This window comes from Cucurbita pepo, chromosome LG05 (genome assembly GCF_002806865.2).
Source record: "Cucurbita pepo subsp. pepo cultivar mu-cu-16 chromosome LG05, ASM280686v2, whole genome shotgun sequence".
Classification (NCBI taxonomy): Eukaryota; Viridiplantae; Streptophyta; class Magnoliopsida; order Cucurbitales; family Cucurbitaceae; genus Cucurbita; species Cucurbita pepo.
This window is the reverse complement of record NC_036642.1, coordinates 4,143,788-4,164,098: the sequence shown is the minus strand read 5'-3', so window position 1 is coordinate 4,164,098 and position 20,311 is coordinate 4,143,788. Positions and strand designations below refer to the sequence as shown.

General features: G+C 34.4%; 2 protein-coding genes across 5 annotated transcripts; both read right to left on the bottom strand.

Annotated features, from left to right (window-relative positions):
• Positions 1-4: 4 nt before the first annotated feature.
• On the bottom strand, positions 5-5,342 carry LOC111795402 (E3 ubiquitin-protein ligase XBAT33-like). 4 transcript variants are annotated; one of them, XR_002815197.1, is made up of 11 exons: positions 4,812-5,342; positions 4,611-4,670; positions 4,215-4,286; positions 3,805-3,989; positions 3,450-3,610; positions 3,310-3,368; positions 3,170-3,216; positions 2,943-3,086; positions 1,830-1,921; positions 506-1,356; positions 5-289 (listed from the first exon to the last, which is right to left on the bottom strand). XR_002815197.1 is itself a non-coding variant. In XM_023677812.1 (10 exons), the coding sequence occupies exons 1-10, from the start codon at positions 4,986-4,988 to the stop codon at positions 815-817; spliced, it is 1,539 nt and encodes a 512-aa protein (XP_023533580.1). In that variant the 5' UTR covers positions 4,989-5,342; the 3' UTR covers positions 365-814. The 4 variants fall into 4 exon arrangements, 2 of the variants coding, with proteins under 2 accessions (XP_023533580.1, XP_023533581.1); XR_002815198.1 differs by having other exon boundaries at positions 684-1,356; XM_023677812.1 differs by lacking the exon at positions 5-289 and having other exon boundaries at positions 365-1,356.
• A 6,412-nt stretch (positions 5,343-11,754) lies between these two features.
• On the bottom strand, positions 11,755-18,479 carry LOC111795511 (protein YIPF6 homolog). Its single transcript, XM_023677983.1, has 3 exons — positions 17,807-18,479; positions 14,442-14,516; positions 11,755-12,211 (listed from the first exon to the last, which is right to left on the bottom strand). The coding sequence occupies exons 1-3, from the start codon at positions 18,305-18,307 to the stop codon at positions 11,951-11,953; spliced, it is 837 nt and encodes a 278-aa protein (XP_023533751.1). The 5' UTR covers positions 18,308-18,479; the 3' UTR covers positions 11,755-11,950.
• Between the last annotated feature and the right edge of the window lie 1,832 nt (positions 18,480-20,311).

Genomic DNA, 20,311 nt, shown 5'->3' with positions numbered 1-20,311 from the left:
TGAATTAGGATAAGATCCCAAAGTCAAATTAAAATTATTGATCATGAGCAATACTAATATTTTGTTTGAACATGTAAGGTCATCCAAATGCAAAACAAGCCCTCCTCATGATTGACAATTTGACTAGTATTTGACAAGGATCATGCGAGGGGGATGGGGGGCCCCTACAGAGATGACATCTAACACTTTGGAACAGGTGGAGGATGATGATGATGATGATGTCTGATTGGATTCACAAGAGTACTGTGTTGGAAGAGTACTGTGTTGTAAAAAATCCCAACCAGCAGGCCTAAAGTAACAAAAACAAAAACGTCATCACAAGCAGAAATGGAGTCCAAACACATGATGAACTACTAAATAAGCATTACCATAAACAGAATGTGTAATTTAATATTGTGGGGACTCTGATTAGGAAGCTATTTAATGATATGAAGGATGAAATAAATACTATTCTATTCAACTATAATAATTATAATGAAACTTAAGAACTAAGGTCCCAACATACCAAATTTTACAACCTTTTAATCCCTCTCTACCTATTTGTACAGGCAGAGCAACAATGACTTGAAACCATAACATGCTCAAAACTGCTGCTGCGCCAAAACAAATTATTCACACCAACCAGGCCTCCTAAAGCCATCACGAAAATTGGGAATGCAAACACAACGAAGAGAAAATCGAACCTGTCAAGCCAAACATTGTATCCACAACATATCCACTGCAACTTTCAGAATGTATTGCTGTTACTATAAATTCTCTCAAGTCTCGTTGTCGAGATGACTGACTCGAAACCAACCGGGGCATGTCTCATGTCTCAAGCGTTTATCTCTGAATTGCATTGATTCTCCCTGCTACCGCTTCTTCTGCCCCAAAATATGCTTGAACAGCTAGTTCTTTCTTGTCTTGGATCTCCCAATTTGTCCTGGTCTATTGGGGTTGTTTGCAAGTGACGGGGCGATTCAGCTTCTGTTCCAACGTCTCGGGGCTCGAAGGTTGGGCATGGACCGTCATTGCATGTACACAGAGGAATGGCCGCAGAAGGGAATGGGCTACAAGTTACTGGGCAAAATACATCTGAAGAAACCGATGCTACACGATTCTTTCGGATCTCTGGCGTACAAGTAGAAGCCTGATCTTCAGCATCACAGGTGTGAAGAATGCATGGATTGCATATGCTAAGAGACAGATGAAGCTGTTTTTCCTTTGCTGTGGCACGAGACAACTTTACGAAAGATATAATTGTATGTCTGCAAAGGGGGCATGGAATCGAGCCTGATGAACCGATCGTTTGTGATTGGATATTGCTAGTCGAACAAAGATAGAGTGCACATCTTACACAAAGCTCATGTCCACATCCTACAGAAGCAACCAAGTTCATAAATTACTGGCAAACTCAGCTATAGAAATTCATGTTCAGAACCAAAAAGGCAAGTTGAAAGAAATTTCATAGTAAGAAAATAGTAACACAATAGTGATACTCGTACTCGTGAAGACACGAGTACCAAAATGGAACTTGAACTAAACTAAGATTAACCTATTTAAGTTTCTTTGGGATGTGAGCCCGAGAACAAGTCGAAAGCACAAGTTCAAGCCAAAATACCAATCGAGAATGGCATCATTAATTTTTCAAATAGACCAAGACTACCCCAAGATCTCGAAAATTGGTTAACAACAAGCAAGGTTCTGCTCATTCTGGCTATAGCAATCAAAACATGCCGGATTGGAGAGAACGCAAAAATAATCAGCATGATAATCATCTCGATAAGCCAACCAAAATATGACACGAGTAAAATAAGATTCAGATGCAAGCGTATGAAAAAGGAACTTACCTTCTGCTGCCACAGAACATACTCTCTCTAAACAGACAGCACAAGTATCCCCGTCGTCGGAGGTCGCTCCCATAGACTTAAAACCGCAATCCCTGCAGAGTATCCCACATCATTATCCACGTTTACAATGTGCTAAAGAGTAGCCAAGTTTTATATGTGGAATGCAACTTTCACCAAAATGTAGCTACCAATATCACGACACTAAGTGATCTAGGTGTTAAAACACAGCATAGCCACTTCTTTGTGAAACTCGTGCAAACAAATACTGATCTAAAAAACAGAAAAATTTACGAACTTACACAGCCCCATCCCAATCAGGTTTCGTTTCCCATTAGAAGATACGAAAAAATAACTGCCATGGCAGGAGGCAAGGATTCAGCTGATTCATTAATTTAACTTGCAAACAGTCCACCATGGAGTAGAGAAGGGGGAAATTGAAACAAAGGTTGTTAGGTCTTGTTATAGAGAGAGAATTTAAACCCGAAACTCTCTACCATCATCTTCTTCGTTTTTCTTCATGTCGGCCATCAACACCATCAGCATCTTCATTCGCGGGCAGCAACTCCAATCATCTCCTTTGGCTCCTTCTCCGACAAAGGAGCGCAGCGGCAGGGAGTTCACTCAACACCAGCGATTGAAATGGAGAAATCTAACAGAGAGGATTTTCCATCCGGCTAAAGCTTTCCCTTTTCTACGTGTGATCGACGTCTAGTCCAATAAAATTGTAGCAGGTCAGTGGGTGTGGGGTTTTCCCTCCGACGGTGGATTCATGGAGATTTTGGGTGGTTCGGGTGTGACCTATAAGCTTTTCAATTTCATGTCAGGTAGTATGTAGGTGGTGAAGTCCAAAGTTGCAAAGTTAAAAGTTGGAACTCGGGGCTGTTTTGACGAGGAACCCTTGATTAATTGATAGAATGTAAATTATGACCCTTGAAAATTTTTGGTGTGTAGTTTTGGACCGAATATTCTAGTTTTTAGGATTGGCGTTGGGAACAAAGTCGTTAAAAACAAAAACAAATGCAATGATATCAATAAGATGCAGAAATTCATTCCATTGCCATAAAAAATGCGAACAACACTAGCAACTCGAAAATATAGCAAACAACCAAATACCTGGCAATGTTTAATGCACTCAGTAGAGGCAAGGACAGGTAGTTGGAAGTGGGAAATCCCGGTATTATAGAGACCGAATTGGGAGCTACCACAGGTTCGAGCCAGTGGCGTCCCCACATTCTGGCAACATCTAAAGGAAGCCACCTGAAATGGTAGTCACATTCCAAATTAGGCAAGTCACAACGAAAGATAGAAAACCAAAAGCAAACACTGTGAGAAAGATATACCCGTTGCAATTCAAAGTCGTCCGAGAAGCACCTCTTGCAAGGAGAATCTGAAAATTTTAAAACATAAAGAAATGTGAACGAGATATTCAAATTTCGCATTAAACCCAAAATTTTACTATTAAAATCAAAAGATGTCTTACCTGACAGCACTTCAAGTTACCCCCACAAGCTGCATAATGCAATGGAGTGCTTCCAGCTCCTACAAGGATATAATCATTCGTTGTTAATGAAAGATCTCAGAGCACCATTACGATTTAGAAGCACATTTTGAGGGAGTTACCTATCAAATCCATCGAGGTCCCGTAGTGAAATGTTACTGCAGAAACATTAGCATGAAGATCGAGAAGAAGATGAACACAATCATAATATCCATTTAGTGCTGCCATGTGAAGAGCAGTAATGCCACCATCAGCGGCCTTATTTATAAACTTGGACAAAGCACTGCACTGGAAACACAAAAATAAATCACAAGAATAATAAAAAGGTCAAGAAAAGTTTACAATACGCTACAGTAAACAACCAACATATCAAAACTTGTCGTTCAGTCCTAAAGACCGAATAATATAATCGTATCAACCTTTTCCTATAACAATCAAACCAGCCAGCAACTATACAAAATGAAACGAGTCAAGTACCCTTGTTCACATCTGTTTTTCACATTCGCACCATCACTTTTGCTAGGATCTGTCTGGCTATCGATAGCCTCATAGGGAACGCTCGGAACAAAGTCAGCCACGATAAGTCTTAGACATCTCACATGCCCATTTACAGCAGCAAAATGGAGAGCAGACCGACCGCTAAGATAATCTGCTCTCATTACCTGATTACAGGAAACAAGCTATTATCACCACAGCTCAAACAAAAATCAAATCGGCACGACAAAACACTTCACACAATCAAGAAAAAGAAATAACTGAAAATTTCATGGCCTTGTCGCTGTAACATGCAATAATAAGATAAATTTCAAATTTCATCTAAAGCAGCTTTAAAAAGGCCAGCCATGAGAACCACCAAACAACATATAAACAAAGCTTCAACAACTTACATTGCATCTGAAGATTAGAAGAGTTTGCACAACTTCCCAGTGTCCATATCTACAAGCTTGCATCACTGCTGTCTTCATATACATGAACAAAACAATACAAAACAAGTAAAAGGCACGTTCGTTTCAGGGTAATTACATTAAGAAAAACATAACATGTGGCTGCCACTTAGAAGATTGCAAAACAAAAAATATTGCACATCATAATAGAGTAATCTTAGCAATCCCCACGTTGCTAATAATCCCATTACACACCACCAAGAACAAAAACAGGGGATACCCAAAATTCATTAGTAAATTTGGGACAAAAAGTGAGAAACCTAAGATCCCCTGTTTCTGATGATCAGTCATGCAATCCAAACAAAACCTAGAAGAGAAAAACACATAAGAATCACATACCTGCCCACAGTAATTCCTGGAATTCACATCAGCTCCATTTTCAAGCAACAAGGACACAATCTAAGACAAGAACAAGCACCCAAGAACAAAAAATCAGAAAGATGAAACTCCAAATCAATGAAAAAAAAAAAAAAAAAACATTCAAACGCACAAATTATAGAAGCAAAATAGAAAAAGAAAAAAAAAAACAAACAAACAAACCTCGTTGTGGCCCTTAGCAGCCGCAAAATGGAGAGGGGAATTAAGGCCACCAAAAGTAGAGTATTTCGCAAGACATGGATTGCAATCTAAAAGCATTTTAGCCTCCACCAAATCCCCATCTCTTGCCGCCGACACCAATCTCTCCCCAGAAGCCGAACACCCAAAAGAATTACCCATTCACACCACGGAATGGGTGCAAATTCGACGAAGAAACAAGACGAAGATCCTTCTGCAATTTGTTATGTCTATTCAATCACACCCTTTTCTTTCAGCACCACATTAAAGGACCAAAATCAAACCAGAAACTCAAACAACAATCACAAGAAGAAGAAGAAGAACAACAACAACAACAAAATTTGCAGAACCCGAATTGTTTCCCGTACTCAAAGAAGAATCAAAGAGAGAGAAAGCGAGAGAGAGAGAGGGGCAGACGATCAAAATAAAAATCGAAACCAAAACATTGTCATGCCCATTTTTTCTTCTTTTTTCCTCGCCTCTTTTTTTCTCTCTTTGCGGTGAGATGCCCCTTTCTCTTTTCCCCCCTCTCCAACTTATATAGGGACAATTTTTTATTCATAAAAATATTTTTTTTTATTTTTTATTTTAAATTTAATTCTAATTTAAATAATATATTTTAATTTTTAAACCGCTCTCATGGTTTTAACTAAATATTTATTTAATATTTTATTTTATTTTTTAATTTTATTGACGTGTGTAGGTGGGAAATTATTATTATTATTATTATTATTATTATTATTATTAAAATTATTATTATTATTATTATTATTATTATTATTATTATTATTATGCTTGACTTTCACTCTATATTTAATTTTCAACCAATTTAGAAGATTTTAATATATATTTTTTTAATTAGTTTTACTTATTTTATTTTATAAAAAAATAAAGTCAATTTTCAATTTTTTTTTCTAAAAAAATTATAGATTTTTAATTGAAGTCTAATAATAATAATAAAATTTAAAAATTATTCTTGTGGAACCTTCTTTAGCAATTATTTAAAGAATTAAGATTTTAAACTCATAATTCTTTTTTACTTTATTTTTGCCTTTTCTAAAAGTACTTTTTAAAAAGTTAAAATAGATTTTCATAACAAAAATAACATTGTGGGAAAACAAACAGTTTAAAAAAAAAAAAAAAAAAAAAGCTAAAAATATATAATTATTTTAAGCTATTTACGTAAATTCCTCGAAATAAGATAAAATAGTTAAATAATTTTAGAAAATATGAAACTAATGGATCTTGAAATTTTTAATTTTTCACTTTTACAAAATCAAATTTAATTTTGAAACTTAAATAAAGGGAAATTGTTTAGAAAAAAAAAAAAAAAAAAAAGCTAAAAGTTATTTCTTTTTTACTCAATACATCACATGATGTTTTGTCAATTTTAAATTTTTAATTTTTTAATTTTTTAATTTTTTTTAATAAGCTAAAATGTAGAGTTTCTTTTTTTAGGAAAATAGTTAGTTTTTCTTTTAAATTTTAAATGCAATATTGAAATTCAAATTATGAGGTGAAAATTTAAATTTATTTTCACGCGTTTTTATGACACAATAATCTGACCAATTCTGACTCAATCTGGGTAGGTGAGATTTTTTTTAATCAGCTGGATGAATTTTTTAGTCTGACATATTTTTTTGTTGAGTCAACGACTCGAAAATAGGGTTACAATTTAATTCAATCATACCTTACTTTTAAGATTATTATAAAAATTAAGAATATTTGACATTTGTAATGAATGTTAGGTTAGTAATATATTGTGACTTGTGAATGTTTAATATTTGAATTATATGAAATTTTAGTTATTAATAATAACATGTATCGTGGATAAGTAAGATTTGAATTAATATTGTTCTGTTTACTCTTTCCCTTCAAGACTTCTCTTCAAAATTTTAAAACATATCTGCTCTGTTAGGAGGAGGTTTCTACACCTTTATAAGGAATGGTTCGTTCTCCTCTTCACTATTGTGAAATCCCACATTGATTGGAAAGGGCTTGGGTTGTCTAAAAGAACAACACGATATCGGGTTGGGTGAGTTGGGTTATGAATTCTCGAGTTGTTGGGATCACAAAACTAATTTCGGGTTGTTAAACAAAAAAAATTCAAATCCAACCGCTGTATACCACTAGACACATCAAAATTGTTCGAGCAAACTTAATTTTGAAATTTCTATAATTAAATCACTTAAAGTTATTTTAAAATTTTAAAATTATTTATTTACTTCACTGCAAATTTAAAAAAAAAAAAATTGATTTATTAGATTTAAAAAAAAAAATTAATTTCATAACTGAGATCTTATTCTTAATTTTTTGGTTTTTTAGGTAAATTACAACATTAATAGGTGGAATTGTTTAGGAAGTGAAAAAAAAAAAAAAAAAAGGAAAAAAGCAACATCCAATGAGAATAAAACACGTGGAAGAAAGAATCAAGCGGTGGGAAGTTAGGGTTTGGTGTGTGGGAAGATCGGACGGTGGAGAATTAAAGGAGAAGCTGATGAAAAGGTGTGAGCGTTTTTGGTGGCCCCGACAGCCTCCACTTTATTTTATTTTATCTATTTCAAACCTTATTTTGTCTCTTTTTTATTTTTAAACATTTTATTAAAAAAAAAAAAAAAAATTCCATTTTCACTTCTAAATTTGATAATATATATATATATATATATATATATATATATTAATTTGGGTTCGGTGAATTAAAATTTAATAGTCTCGAACTCAAACCTCAAACCCATCAAAAAACTTTACCTTAAATATAAGAACGTGTTACAAAAATTTACCTTAAACTTAAACCAATGTTACGACTCGGGCCTATTTTTGCGTCCCACATAAGAAAATCATGTATATATAAGTAAGAAATACTCTCGAGTTTATTTATTTATATTTTTCAAATATTAATAATTGAAAATAATAATAATAATAATAAATCAATTAATAATTGTGAATAAAAACATTACTTTCAACGTTCAACGTTCATAAAAAAGGAACCTGAAAAATACCATTTAAAAAATCAAAGTACAGTACGAAATGCTTTGGAAATATCTCTATTTTACCCTAGGGACTAAATTGTCATAAAAATGTATAAATTAAAAAACGTTACATTTTCATTGATATTTTAAAAATATCTTCTCTATAAATGTCAACTAAAAATATCTTCTCTATAAATGTCAACCGACTGATAAATATCTTTCAATGATGGATGTACGTCAGTAATAGACATGTGGGTGAAAACAAACAATTTCGAACCGTTTGTTTGGATTTTTGTTGCTATATTTACAATTCATTGGAACTTGATATGAACCAAGAGACATCAATCATACAATATACTTCAATGAAGATGTGAAGAAAAGGTTGTCAAAAATTATCAAAAAGATGTTTCAATTCATGCTACATTGAAGAAGAATGAAGTTTGATTGTTGTAAATTTTGGGTGGGTTACAATGTAGAGTAATTTAGAGTTATTGTATTTTAAGACTTGTTATTTAATTTCGGTTACATTTACATAATGGCTAATTATGGCCATAAAGTAGGAATGTTACAACTCTTGGAATACCTTTAGTAGTTTCATTTTTGAGGCTATATAAAGCCATGTATGTTGTATTTGTAAGGTAGACTTGGAAAATATATAGAAAGAAGCATTTGTGCTTTTCTTTAGCCAATGGCTAAGTTTCTTTGCAATTCTATGTAGTTTAGATTGCATGTAGAATCATTCAAGCTCGACATGATCAATCTTGCTTGTGGAGTGATTCGAATCTCAAACAAGTGTTTGAGATATTTGATCAACAAGAGTCATTCAAGCTAGACATGATCGATCTTGCTTGTGGAGTGATTCGAATCTCAATCAAGTGTTCTTGCCTTGAGATATTCGATCAACAAGGTAATCCGAATCTTATTCCCCTTGTAGTTGATTCCTTATCTTATCATTTGGTATCAGAGCTTCAGGCTCAAGATCGGATATATGTTTCCTTTGCGTTTCTTTTCAATTTGATTTTTATTTATTTTCATCTTTTTAGTTTTTAATCGACCCAGAGTTCAAAATTCAATCTTTGCTCTATTTAAAATTTTGAGAGGTGAGAATGAGAGCTTCATTTGTGTAACTGAGTGTAAAAAGAGTGTCCTAAAATTTCCTTGAGTGTATACTCGTGAGGAGAGTGTTGTGAGGTCCTTCGTATTTCCATAACTTATTTTTTGCAGCAAAGTTTCACAAATAGATTCGAGGACGAATCCTCTTGAAGAAGTGGAGAATGATATGAACCAAGAGACATCATTCATACAATATACTTCAATGAAGATGTGAAGAAAAGGTTGTCAAAATTATCAAAAGATGTTTCAATTCATGCTACATTGAAGAAGAATGAAGTTTGATTGTTGTAAATTTTGGGTGGGTTACAATTTAGAGTAATTTAGAGTTATTGTATTTTAAGACTTTTTATTTAATTTCGGTTACATTTACATAATGGCTAATTATGGCCATAAAGTAGGAATGTTACAACTCTTGGAATACCTTTAGTAGTTTCATTTTTGAGGCTATATAAAGCCATGTATGTTGTATTTGTAAGGTAGACTTGGAAAATATATAAAAAGAAGCATTTGTGCTTTTCTTTAGCCAATGGCTAAGTTTCTTTGCAATTCTATGTAGTTTAGATTGCATGTAGAATCATTCAAGCTCGACATGATCAATCTTGCTTGTGGAGTGATTCGAATCTCAATCAAGTGTTCTTCTTGCCTTGAGATATTCGATCAACAAGGTAATCCGAATCTTACTCTCCTTGTAGTTGATTTCCTTATCTTATCAGAACTCCTTACCATACATGTCACCAACCCGTTATAAATATAAGTATATAAGCTTACTATATAACAAACAATGTGTTTTTTTCCGTTCCATAATAAATGTAATGAGAATAATCAAACATCTGTTCTCGATGAAAAAAAACAGCTAACCGCCCTATTTCAGGCTTTATTTTAATTTAACCCTTTTTGGAATTTAGAAAAGCGTAAAGGAATTCTCTAGAGAGAGAATGGGAGGAGAGAGAGATTGGTTCATAACTTTAATTTGAATGCATTTGAGAAGAGAATTGGACTTTGGGTTAAATATTAAATGCACATATAAATACATAAACATAAAGTTCTAAACTTTGGTTATAATACATATTAATATTAATATTATTTAATGAGAAAAATAAATATTTAAAAACTAAGAAAAGAATAATAAAGTTTGACCAATAAAGTAAAATAAGTTAAATAATATTATTAGTAAGAGGATTGAATTATTGTTATTTATTAAAAGAATCTTTGACTAATATAATAAAGTTGCAATAAGATAAGGTCTAGGGAAGCAATATTTATGATTCATGCTATATTATTATTATTTGTTTTCATTAATTTTGGTTTGGTATCAACCATCGACATGTGGGTTTGGCTCGAACTTCGTGATGAAATTTGATAATGATTCAAATATTTTAAGGTAGACCGAAACCAACCACTTTAGTTTTAAATTACATAATCTATCTTATTAGTTAGTCACACGTAGAAATGAGTTGTTAGCCACTTCTTTGTCACTAAAATAAGTATGGTGTTCGTGGGTTATGTCACGACGCTTTTTAGACCCTACCCGAACAAACTTTATCAAATATTGCATTCGACTCAATCAGTTCAGGTTATTTGGATCGTTTATTCAAATATTTGTTTTCAATAAAAATAAAATATTAGTTGATAAACATTCATTATTTATTTTTAAATATTTAATTTAATGTATATTTTAAAAAATTGCATGTACGTTTTTTAAATTAATAAGAAATTTAGGTTAATTTGATTTAATCTAATATAGTTTTAAGGAGAATAAATTAATAAGAAATTTAGGTTAATTTGATTTAATCTAATATAGTTTTAAGGAGAATCCATGAACTAACTTATACCACAAAATTTTCATTTATAGAACTCACCCCACCCTGAAACAACTCGAAGCATGGGTCTAGCTTATTGATACATTCTCGAAATGTCCCCTTAAATCCATTTAATTTCTTTTTTACCGACAAAAACACTTGCTTGAAAATAAATATAGTTATTGCGAATAAAAATGAAACAATGAGATTATGGATTTCTCTTATTTCTATGATTTAGTTGGTTGCTTGTATCTTATTATAAACGTCATGAACATTAATGAAATTTGGACTTTCGATCCCAGTTATGTTTCTCATTATTAGCATGGTATCAAAGCTTCTCATTTTTAATTATTTTCCTTGGTTAACAACTGTTGTAGTTTTTTCAATATTTGCGGGTATACGATATATATATATATATATATCTCGTATATATATATGTGTACTCGAGCTCCTTCTAACAACCTATGCATTTTGTTATCATTTCGAATTAGACAATCCATTAATCCAAAAACCACAAAATTTTCATTTACAAAAATCACCCCACCCTGAATCAAATAAATTCATTACCAAAAATAAAACCATACAGGTTAGACTGAGTTGATCGAACACACGAACTACAAAACAACTGCAAAACAAGTAAGGAGTAAATAAGAGAATACCAAATCTAAATTTAGCAAGATTACAAATGGAAAGAACAGAGTTGTTCTTAGTTTGGTATCACCAATAAATGATATATAAAAAAAATAAAAAAACCAAAAAAAAAAAAAGTAGATCTTTTTTTTGTATGGAAAGTTTGTAAGTGGTAAGGGGAATATTATTGTAACTTGAAAAAGAAAGTGACGAACCAAGTGGGCCATGGAAGGATCAAAGACAGTAAATGGGGTTTGTAGGAGGAAGAAGCGGAGAAGTAGAACAATTGTGCATGTAAGAGAGAGAATATGAAGCTCTTACAACAAAGCAGAGAGGGAAATGGGAATGAGTGGACAGGTGCATGTGTGAGAGAGAATACAATTTTCATGCATGTTAGAGAGATGGAGAGTGGAAGAATAATGTGAGTGAATGAATGAACAACAAGTAGATACATGAAGCTACACAGATTTGGGTTTCCAGCAAGCAAAATTTGCTGTCACTGAATATGATGATCCATCCAGGGAGATTCGAGTTTCAAGACATCATATAAGTCAACAACAAAAACAAAAAAAGGTTAAAAGTAACATTCCTAATTTGTTGAAGCATACTGGTCTCAATCAATGGCAATGATGAGGAAACCAACTGATACATACATGAGGAACACGGGGTAGAGGGCAAGGGCTTTTCTTCTTGGGTTTACTGCTGCACTCATGAAAGGATATGCAGCCCATGAACTCCATGCCAAGGTCACACACACTACAACTATCTTCACTACTACATTGTCCTTCAACATGCAGATCAATGCTCCAATATCTAGAGGGAACAGGCAATATCCCAAGAGACTGAGGCTCTGGAAGAAAATTATATGTCCACCCTGCAGTGATCAAAGTGAAGTCTCCAATTATTTTGGGCAAGTCAAGGTGGGTTGTTCAGTTAATCGAGTGAAAAATTAAAAATTCTTGTTGTGTGATTAGTTTATGGGGTTAGAGATATGAAGGAAATGAAAGCTCATTGAGGGACGGTTATATTGAATTCCGGGCTATGACAACAAATTCGCTGGCAGCCAGCAAATAATGATCAGTAATTTAGTGCAATAAAAGTACTATATAAGGACAACTAATTCACCCCTTTCTAGGAAACTGATGGAGCACCCGTTACCAGCTTACCAGTGTTCATTAAGGCGCAATACTCCTCCTCCCCTATGACTTGAGGGTGAAGCAAAAATATATGAAGATATCAGTGAGATAAACCACACAAGTCTCATAGAGAATTTTCTACCTTCTATCGTAATCAAGAAAATTCAATACACAGAATCCTCGTTGCTGTAAAGGAAGAAAATCAGTAAGCTTGCCTAGCCAGAGGAAAACTATTTCAATGCTTGGATCATTATTTGATAGATGTTCCTCAATTACAGTTAGAAATGGGAAAGAAGACGTTATTCTGGAAGGAAAAATGGGTGGAGCCACAATCTCTCACATTGCTTTCCTAGAATTTTAACGGTTAAAAGAGGTGTTATTAGAAGGTGTTTGGGAGGAGAATATTGCTCATTGTAATTTTTTGTCAAGAGAAAATTTAACTAACGAGGATTGTATTTATCCAAGGAAGATAGAAAATGAAAATGCTTAAACTCACCGGGGATGTTCTAGATAAAATCTTGGTTCTTTTACTTCACAATGTAAGAAATTGTTGAATTGGCTTTAATGAAATGGAAACGCAAATTACCAATTAATCTTTTATGGACTATTGTATTATGTATCATGGAGGCTTAAACACAGCAGAAGGCACTCATAAGAACTTCTCTAATATGAGTCTTCGGTCAGGTAGGTGTGTGTAAATACGAGGTGAACCATTATTTTTTTCATTGCTCTTTCAATTGGCAACGTTGGTTTTGGTTATTACATAAATTTCAAGGGTCGTGCGTATTTGACGAGGTGGCCAGTTAATATTTTGGCTAAGATTCAATTAAAATGTATACATAATATACATATACATATACATATACATATACATATACATATACGTGTATATATATATATATATGAAAAGTCAAGATTTCATGGGTCAATGCAACTAAGTGTTTGGCTAGGGAACATGACGACGAACTATCAAATCTTCCATCAAAAGGAACGTGAATTGGGAGAAAGCTTTGATACAACTAAGTTTCATTGTTCTTCTTCATGCTCCCTCTCTCATCCCTTCTCTAATTATATTCCCTTGTTACTAATTCTGATAAGGAGGCTTTTTGTGGACTTTCTTTTCGGGAAAGCACGTGGGTTGTATACAGAGAGGTTTGGTGTTGAAATGGGAATAGATTTTATAGTATCGATAGTTTAAGTTGGGATTCTTAAGTTTTTGTTTCTCTCTTTAATACTGCTTCATTTGTAACCTTTCACTGTGTCCATGCATAATTTATTTCCTTATTCAGATTTAAAAAAGTAAACAAAGTTCAAGTGTTTTGAGTCTTTCAACAAGGAGATTAAACAAAATCAAATGCAAAAACCTAAAATTGAAACTCATCGTCACTAAATAGGTCTCCCCATCATTAGACTTAAAGCCATCCAATCACCCCCTTTAATCTCATTGACATATTTCTCGAAGAGAGAGCTTTGGTTGAGAAAGTCAAACGAAGGAGATGATCCCGTATGTTAAAATGGTGAAATTACCAATGTGAGCTCAAAGAAAATTAGCCGACACATTTGGCAACAAGGAACTAAGGCTTTTTGGTAGAGCTATAGGACATCTTTTACCGTACTGCCAAAGAGAACTGACCTAGAGATCTATGAAGTTCAGTTTTATAAATAGAAAAAATATATCATAGTAGGCTCTCGTAAAGAGGTCATTCCAATTTTCTGTAAAAGTGGGTTTTGATCAATTTCAATTTTTCTCAAGCAAACACAGTTGCTTCAGCAATCGTGTTTACTAAAAACCAGATAACACTAGATCCAACATGTACACTCCTAAATCCTAACAATGAACACTCGCAAGAAGGCAGCAACGTACAAAATTGAACGAGTATAAAGTGAAAGATGATTAAAACATGTCCTTGAATAGGTTGAGAGAGTGGAAAGGGAGCAGGGGGAAGAGTGAAAGAGAGATTTAGTTACCAGGAGAAGCACATTCAGGGTCAGAATCACTGCACCGGCAGCAAGAAGTGCAAATGCAACAGCAAACACCTCAGACTGAGAAGAAATCAATGAATACCATTAGTAGGATACCCACAAAATTTTAGAAAGCCTCTATTTTATCAATGATAATTCAACAAAAGTAGAAATTAAGAATGAGACTAAAGGGCAAATGACAGGTTGGAAAAACATCAAATAGATATATAGAGAATGGTTAAAAATGTTTCAAATGTAATGGTAAGGTGGTTGTGGAATATAAGGAAACAAGGTTATAAACATATTTTATCATAGATCTGCATTATGTTTATTTCCTATAAAATAATAAATAAATAAATAAAAACCTGCATTCACATCATAAATAAGGACAACTTATAAGTTTTTTCAAATACATACATACATATGGTATAGGATATTTAAGCCAAATCTGCGATCAAACTTGATCTTTAAATAGAACTATAGAAGGATATGACCATTCTAAGTCATCGGACGTCGTAAAATGCAAGGACCAATGCAATTGAGACAATTTGTAGACATCCAAATCTACCCTGTTCCAGCAGAAAGTGGGATTGAGAGGGAGTTTAATGGCTTGATCCAACATTGTTAGGTGTCACAGTCGTACTTTTTCAACCGTGCGGCGTCGTGATCTTGACACGCTCACGACTAGCCTTGAGGGGAATTCAAGTCCCATATATATTTTTCGCCCGCCTTTGTGGCTTTGTGGCTTTGTCGGACCTTAGGCGAGGTTTGTCTTCGCCAACCGAACATCGCTTGTGCGGAATCCAAGCTTTGTTCGACCACACGCCGTTTGCACGTGCATGTTCAATCGTCTGCGACACAACTGACTTGCCTCTAAACTTGGCCAAGTCGTTCGACTCGACCTGGCCTCTATTCGAGGCCAAGGTCTCTCAATGCAACATCACATCTCATCTTGTCATCTTGGTTCTCAATCGACATAGCCCATATGTCTTAACGCTATCCCAAGTCTCAGGTGTCGTTGGCCATCATAACTCACTCGGTCATGCCATCGAGAACGGGCTCATGTGTCGCTCATCTCATCGAGACATCCCGAATATCCATCCATACGGGTTCTATATAGGCATTGACCCTCCCTTGCCTATGCTTGTCATTTACGGATACCGTACCGGATACTAGGTGCATAATCCAACCTCCGACACGCGGGCTGGGGCGCAATGTCGGCACACCCGTGTCGCCCGGTACTGTCCTTAAAAAACCAATTTCAAAGGAAGTCGCCTGAGACACTCGTCTCAGAACACTCCCCCTCACCATGACACACACATGTGCCACAAGGTAGCTTATTTAGGCCACAAGGCCCAGGGGTGGTGCAAAGCTGACACCATACCTCCTCTTATAGTACATTTTAATGCATTTTCAATACTCCTCGAGTAGATGTCATTTTGGCTAACGGTCATATGGTGTCGTTGAGCGTTCATCAAATTTGGCGAGTATTCATATTTCATATGGACGGACTTAAATTTTAGAACTGCATGCCTAAATTACTTTCGAATCCCCAACTTTTGGGGTTAAGGCCCGAGCCCTACCTGACCCTTCAACAAGCCTATCTTTGACATTCTTGTCTACTCGTTGCCCTTATCTTGCTTCTGTCTCGACTTCTCTTCAATGCCCACTCTGTGTGGTGTGCTAGATGATACACTGTCTTCCTCGGTCGCATCATGGCACTCGTCTACGTCCTCGTGTGGTCGGATGGGCGCCACTTGAGGGTCGCCGCTTCTCTTGTTGTAACGTAAGGGTCACAACCTACTCTCTTCCTAATTAGGTTGTGACACTCAACAGGGTAAAGAAAGCAAGGAGGGTCTGATAATTTTGCCTAACATACGCACACACAAGAAAATTCATTGAGAACAAAACAATACAAGAGAGGTGTGTGAGGCAAGAAACTCCATCCAACAAGAAGGTACTCCAGAGGAAGCATAGTTACTAAAGGATTTGTCCAGAGTGCACGATCTACAGACAAGAACAAAAAAAACTCTATTTGCATTGATAAGAGTCTCTATGACACTCCTCAATTCTTCTGTACCTTCCTCTCGAAACACTCTACACAATAAATTTTTCCAAAATATTTACTTATTCACTTTGAGGATCACCCAGAACAAAATCTGCTGTGCAAGTATGATACGACACCAGCCAGCCACACCAATACAGTTGAAGAGCATCCAAGCTCTTAAGGAAAATAACACTTAAAAGAAGTGATCTCCAACACTCTTTCTACATAAGCCACACTAGCTAAGATTGATTGAAATCCTCAGATATCTCCCTTATATCCTTCTCATACGTAAGTTTGCCCAGGTATAATCACAAGAATAATTGCAATTCATGCAATCTTAAACTTCCACATCTTGAAGAAAATTTCTCTTTGGACCCTAAACTAATTTGCAGCTAGAAAAACATATTCCTAAGAGAAATTACTTCTAGTGAAGTATTTCAGTTTCAAAGAAATGAGTAGTACAAGCAAATAAAAAAATTAAATGTTATCATAAGAGAAATTACTTCCATTGAATGGGACGGGAGACAAGGGGCTGCACTAAAGAATTCAAACCCAGCATCAAGAGTGATACTATAGAAAGGGGTAACAGGGAATAACAACACAGTAAAATCAAATAATGTGAAATAACACAATAACCACAAGAAGTAACTTTGAGATTCCATGGATTCTAAATTTCTTGGAGGTGAACTTATAACTAAAGAATGGTAATACGCCTTGGTCTAGCATCCATAGTCGTATATGTACATATCATAGGGAACAAGTCCCCCTGCCTGAAGAAAGAGCAGATGTTACTTCTATTTAAGGATTCAGTACATGCCACTGTTGTTTTATATCAGAGTAACAACGTTACTACCTTGGATTAACGAACGAGAAATGGAAATCTTGACACTCCATATCCATATTTCCTCTTCTAAATCTTTTCTCGTAAAATCGATTATGCAATGTCCCTGTGATTTCTGGCATGTTTTAAATTCTAAGTATCTAGAGTCACCGGTTCCTATTAAAATCCAATGAAACAAACTAGCCAAGACAGTTTCAAGGGATCTAAACAAAAGCGCTTCAGTCACTTGATTTAGGCTACTGGATACTCTTAAGGTACAAAATACTAAAGCTAAGCTACATTTGACTTCCAACAATGAATTCAACTCGATTTCAAATCTAAATAATTGCAGATAGCTGGTTCAACCCGAATCAGAGCATCACAAGGTTAAATAAAAGAACAACTAAAAAGCTTGATCCGAACTGAAACTTGTACGCGAACTTAAAGCAAAACAGAAGACAGTAAACTGGCGATTACAACTAACTTAAACTTTACGACGCTGACCTTCTTGACCGATGCAGACCACGAAAGAGTAAGACCGAGGAACACAATGAAGAAGAAAGGCCCCCACAGATCCCAATCCCTCAAAGCCTTTCCGGGGTCCTCACGGAAAGGGTTGGGAAAAACCACAAGCTTCAAATTGTTGACGATCCGGGACAGATCCCGCTTGACCGTATCCCATACCGGCTCCGTCAGTGTATTGGGCCCCGATCCGAATCCAGTCGGCGATGTATCAGACCGGCCATTAGTGGAGGCAGGCAGCGGCGGCGGAGCAGGGAAGACAGTCGGCGGCTTCTGGTTAGTTGATTTGGGGGGAAGTGGAGGGAGATTGGACTGTATAAACGGTGAGGAAGAAACAGGAATAGAAGCCCTAGGAGGACTTGGGGGACGAGCTGGAAGAACAGTGGAGGAGCTGGTTTGGACGCTGGCGTTGATGAGATTCTCGATCTCGTCGATGTCCGACTGAGAGGATTGGTGAAGAGGAATTGTATCGCTGTGAGACATTTTCCCGGGAAGGAATTTTCTCGGGAAAATGATGAGAAAAAGCGTTGAAATGAAGAAGACGAAGATCAGATCAGATCAGATCAGATCAGATCCAAACAGGAGGAAACCAAATTGGGCGTTTCGTGATATCCGGCAGATTTTCGTTCGTCGATAAACCCGGAAGAAGAAGAATTCTGTTAAATGTCCTTTCCACGGGGTTCCGCTAAAACGTCGTCGTTAAGTAATTAACATATCTTCACACTATTCTCTCCATTAAAGACCATAGTTCGAATCAGGCTACCTCAATCTATTGTGTACTAAACTCCTTGAACAAATCACATTCAAACGTGTCCACTTGACTCGCACCGGTCGGTTCCTCCATGTCAAAACTTGTGGGTGTCTGTAATGCCGAGCCTAGGTTGGATTCATCATTCAAAATAAATCAACGTTTAATTCAACTTAAATTTATTATTGCATAAATAAAAATTAATTTTTTTTAACGTAATACTAATTACAACTTGAATTTATATGTTGACATTTTGAACAATTTTTTTTTTTTTTAAGTATTCTTTCAAATTTATATTACAAAATTTAGATAAATAGAGTGGAAATATAAGCAAATAATTGTGCAAATTGGATCAACAATGTGACTACTTTGCCATGTGCCCACAAATGCCATCAGCACTGCATCCACACTTTGCTAAAGGATAATAAAGTAATTTTACTCTCAAATATATGAAATTAAAAAATAATCATCTCTATTTAAATAAAATTAAATATATATTTTTTTTTTAATATAAACCAGAATTGCTGCATTTGTAAGCATGGATCAAGAACTGGATGGAGCAGGAAATTACATATTTCTTTTATTTTTCTCTAAATAATCACAATAAATTTAATATTTTTTCCTCAAATATTTATTATTTCTTAAGAAACCAATTATTAAATTTTATTATTATTATTATCACCCAACTATACTGGACGCCAAACAGTTTTAATTTAACCCCGAATCTATTTTATATCGGTTTTGAATGCATATATTTAAATTTTAAATTTTTTTTCTCCCGTTTTACAAAAAAAAAAAAACTTTACCATCTCTTTTATCTTTGGATATACATATGAGGTATCGAAAACCGAGTAATTACAATTTGGAATTAAAGTGAGACACCAGATGATGTGTTAGTGAGAATGTTGGGGCATAAGAGGGTGAATTGTGACATCTTGAGAGGGTAACAAATTATTCCTTATAAGTGAGTAGAAACCTCTCCTTAGTATATGCATTTTAAAACTGTGAGGCTAACTGCAAAAATATAGACAATATCTGAACTTGAATTATTACACTCAAGTTAGCCGATCTAAACATAACGTTTTTTACATAATATTTGTCTGCCTAGTTTATCAATACGTGAAATCTTGTATATCAATGAAATATATACTTCTCGAGAGCTCAAGGATTCAAATCTTCACCTCACATTTATTGTACTCGAAAAATTCTCATATATGATAATTAAAATAAGTATGGAATTTATTAAAAAAAAAAAAAACAAAATGTTTTTTTTTTTGAGAGATAATTATTAAAATAAAAAATTTATTGTAGGTTTATTCTCTTAAAATTAGAAAATTATATAACACCAATAATTTATTTTCAGAAAAAAAAAACATAATTATGAGTCTCTCTGTGGTTTGATTTTTTATAATTATTTAATCCAACATGCATTTATAATTGAGATCTTAGTTGTTTAATTATATTTTAGTAAAGATATTTATTATTTTCTTCCAATTTTATTTCCTAAACATTTTTATTAAAAAAAATAATATAATATACTAGTACTTATCATGCATTAGTAATTCGTAACCCAACAAAATATCATCTAATGTCACGAAGATTTTTAGCCATATCCCAATTAAAATAATATAAAAAATAATTAATTTATATATAATACTTTTAATTAATTTAGCCAAATAATTTTGCATTTATATATATATAAGGTAAGGTGAGTGAGTGTATTACACGTGGATTGGATA

What these genes read in the sequence shown, in the direction of transcription:
- LOC111795402 (XM_023677812.1), bottom strand. Translation starts at nt 4,988, where the DNA reads ATGGGTAATTCTTTTGGGTGTTCGGCTTCTGGGGAGAGATTGGTGTCG. An exon ending in CCAGGAATTACTGTGGGCAG is followed by an intron (nt 4,287 to 4,610) that starts GTATGTGATTCT and finishes ATGTATATGAAG; the next exon opens with ACAGCAGTGATGCAAGCTTG. An exon ending in GACCTCGATGGATTTGATAG is followed by an intron (nt 3,369 to 3,449) that starts GTAACTCCCTCA and finishes ATATCCTTGTAG; the next exon opens with GAGCTGGAAGCACTCCATTG.
- LOC111795511 (XM_023677983.1), bottom strand. Translation starts at nt 18,307, where the DNA reads ATGTCTCACAGCGATACAATTCCTCTTCACCAATCCTCTCAGTCGGAC. An exon ending in GGTCTGCATCGGTCAAGAAG is followed by an intron (nt 14,517 to 17,806) that starts GTCAGCGTCGTA and finishes ATTTCTTCTCAG; the next exon opens with TCTGAGGTGTTTGCTGTTGC. An exon ending in CCCTGAATGTGCTTCTCCTG is followed by an intron (nt 12,212 to 14,441) that starts GTAACTAAATCT and finishes TGATCACTGCAG; the next exon opens with GGTGGACATATAATTTTCTT.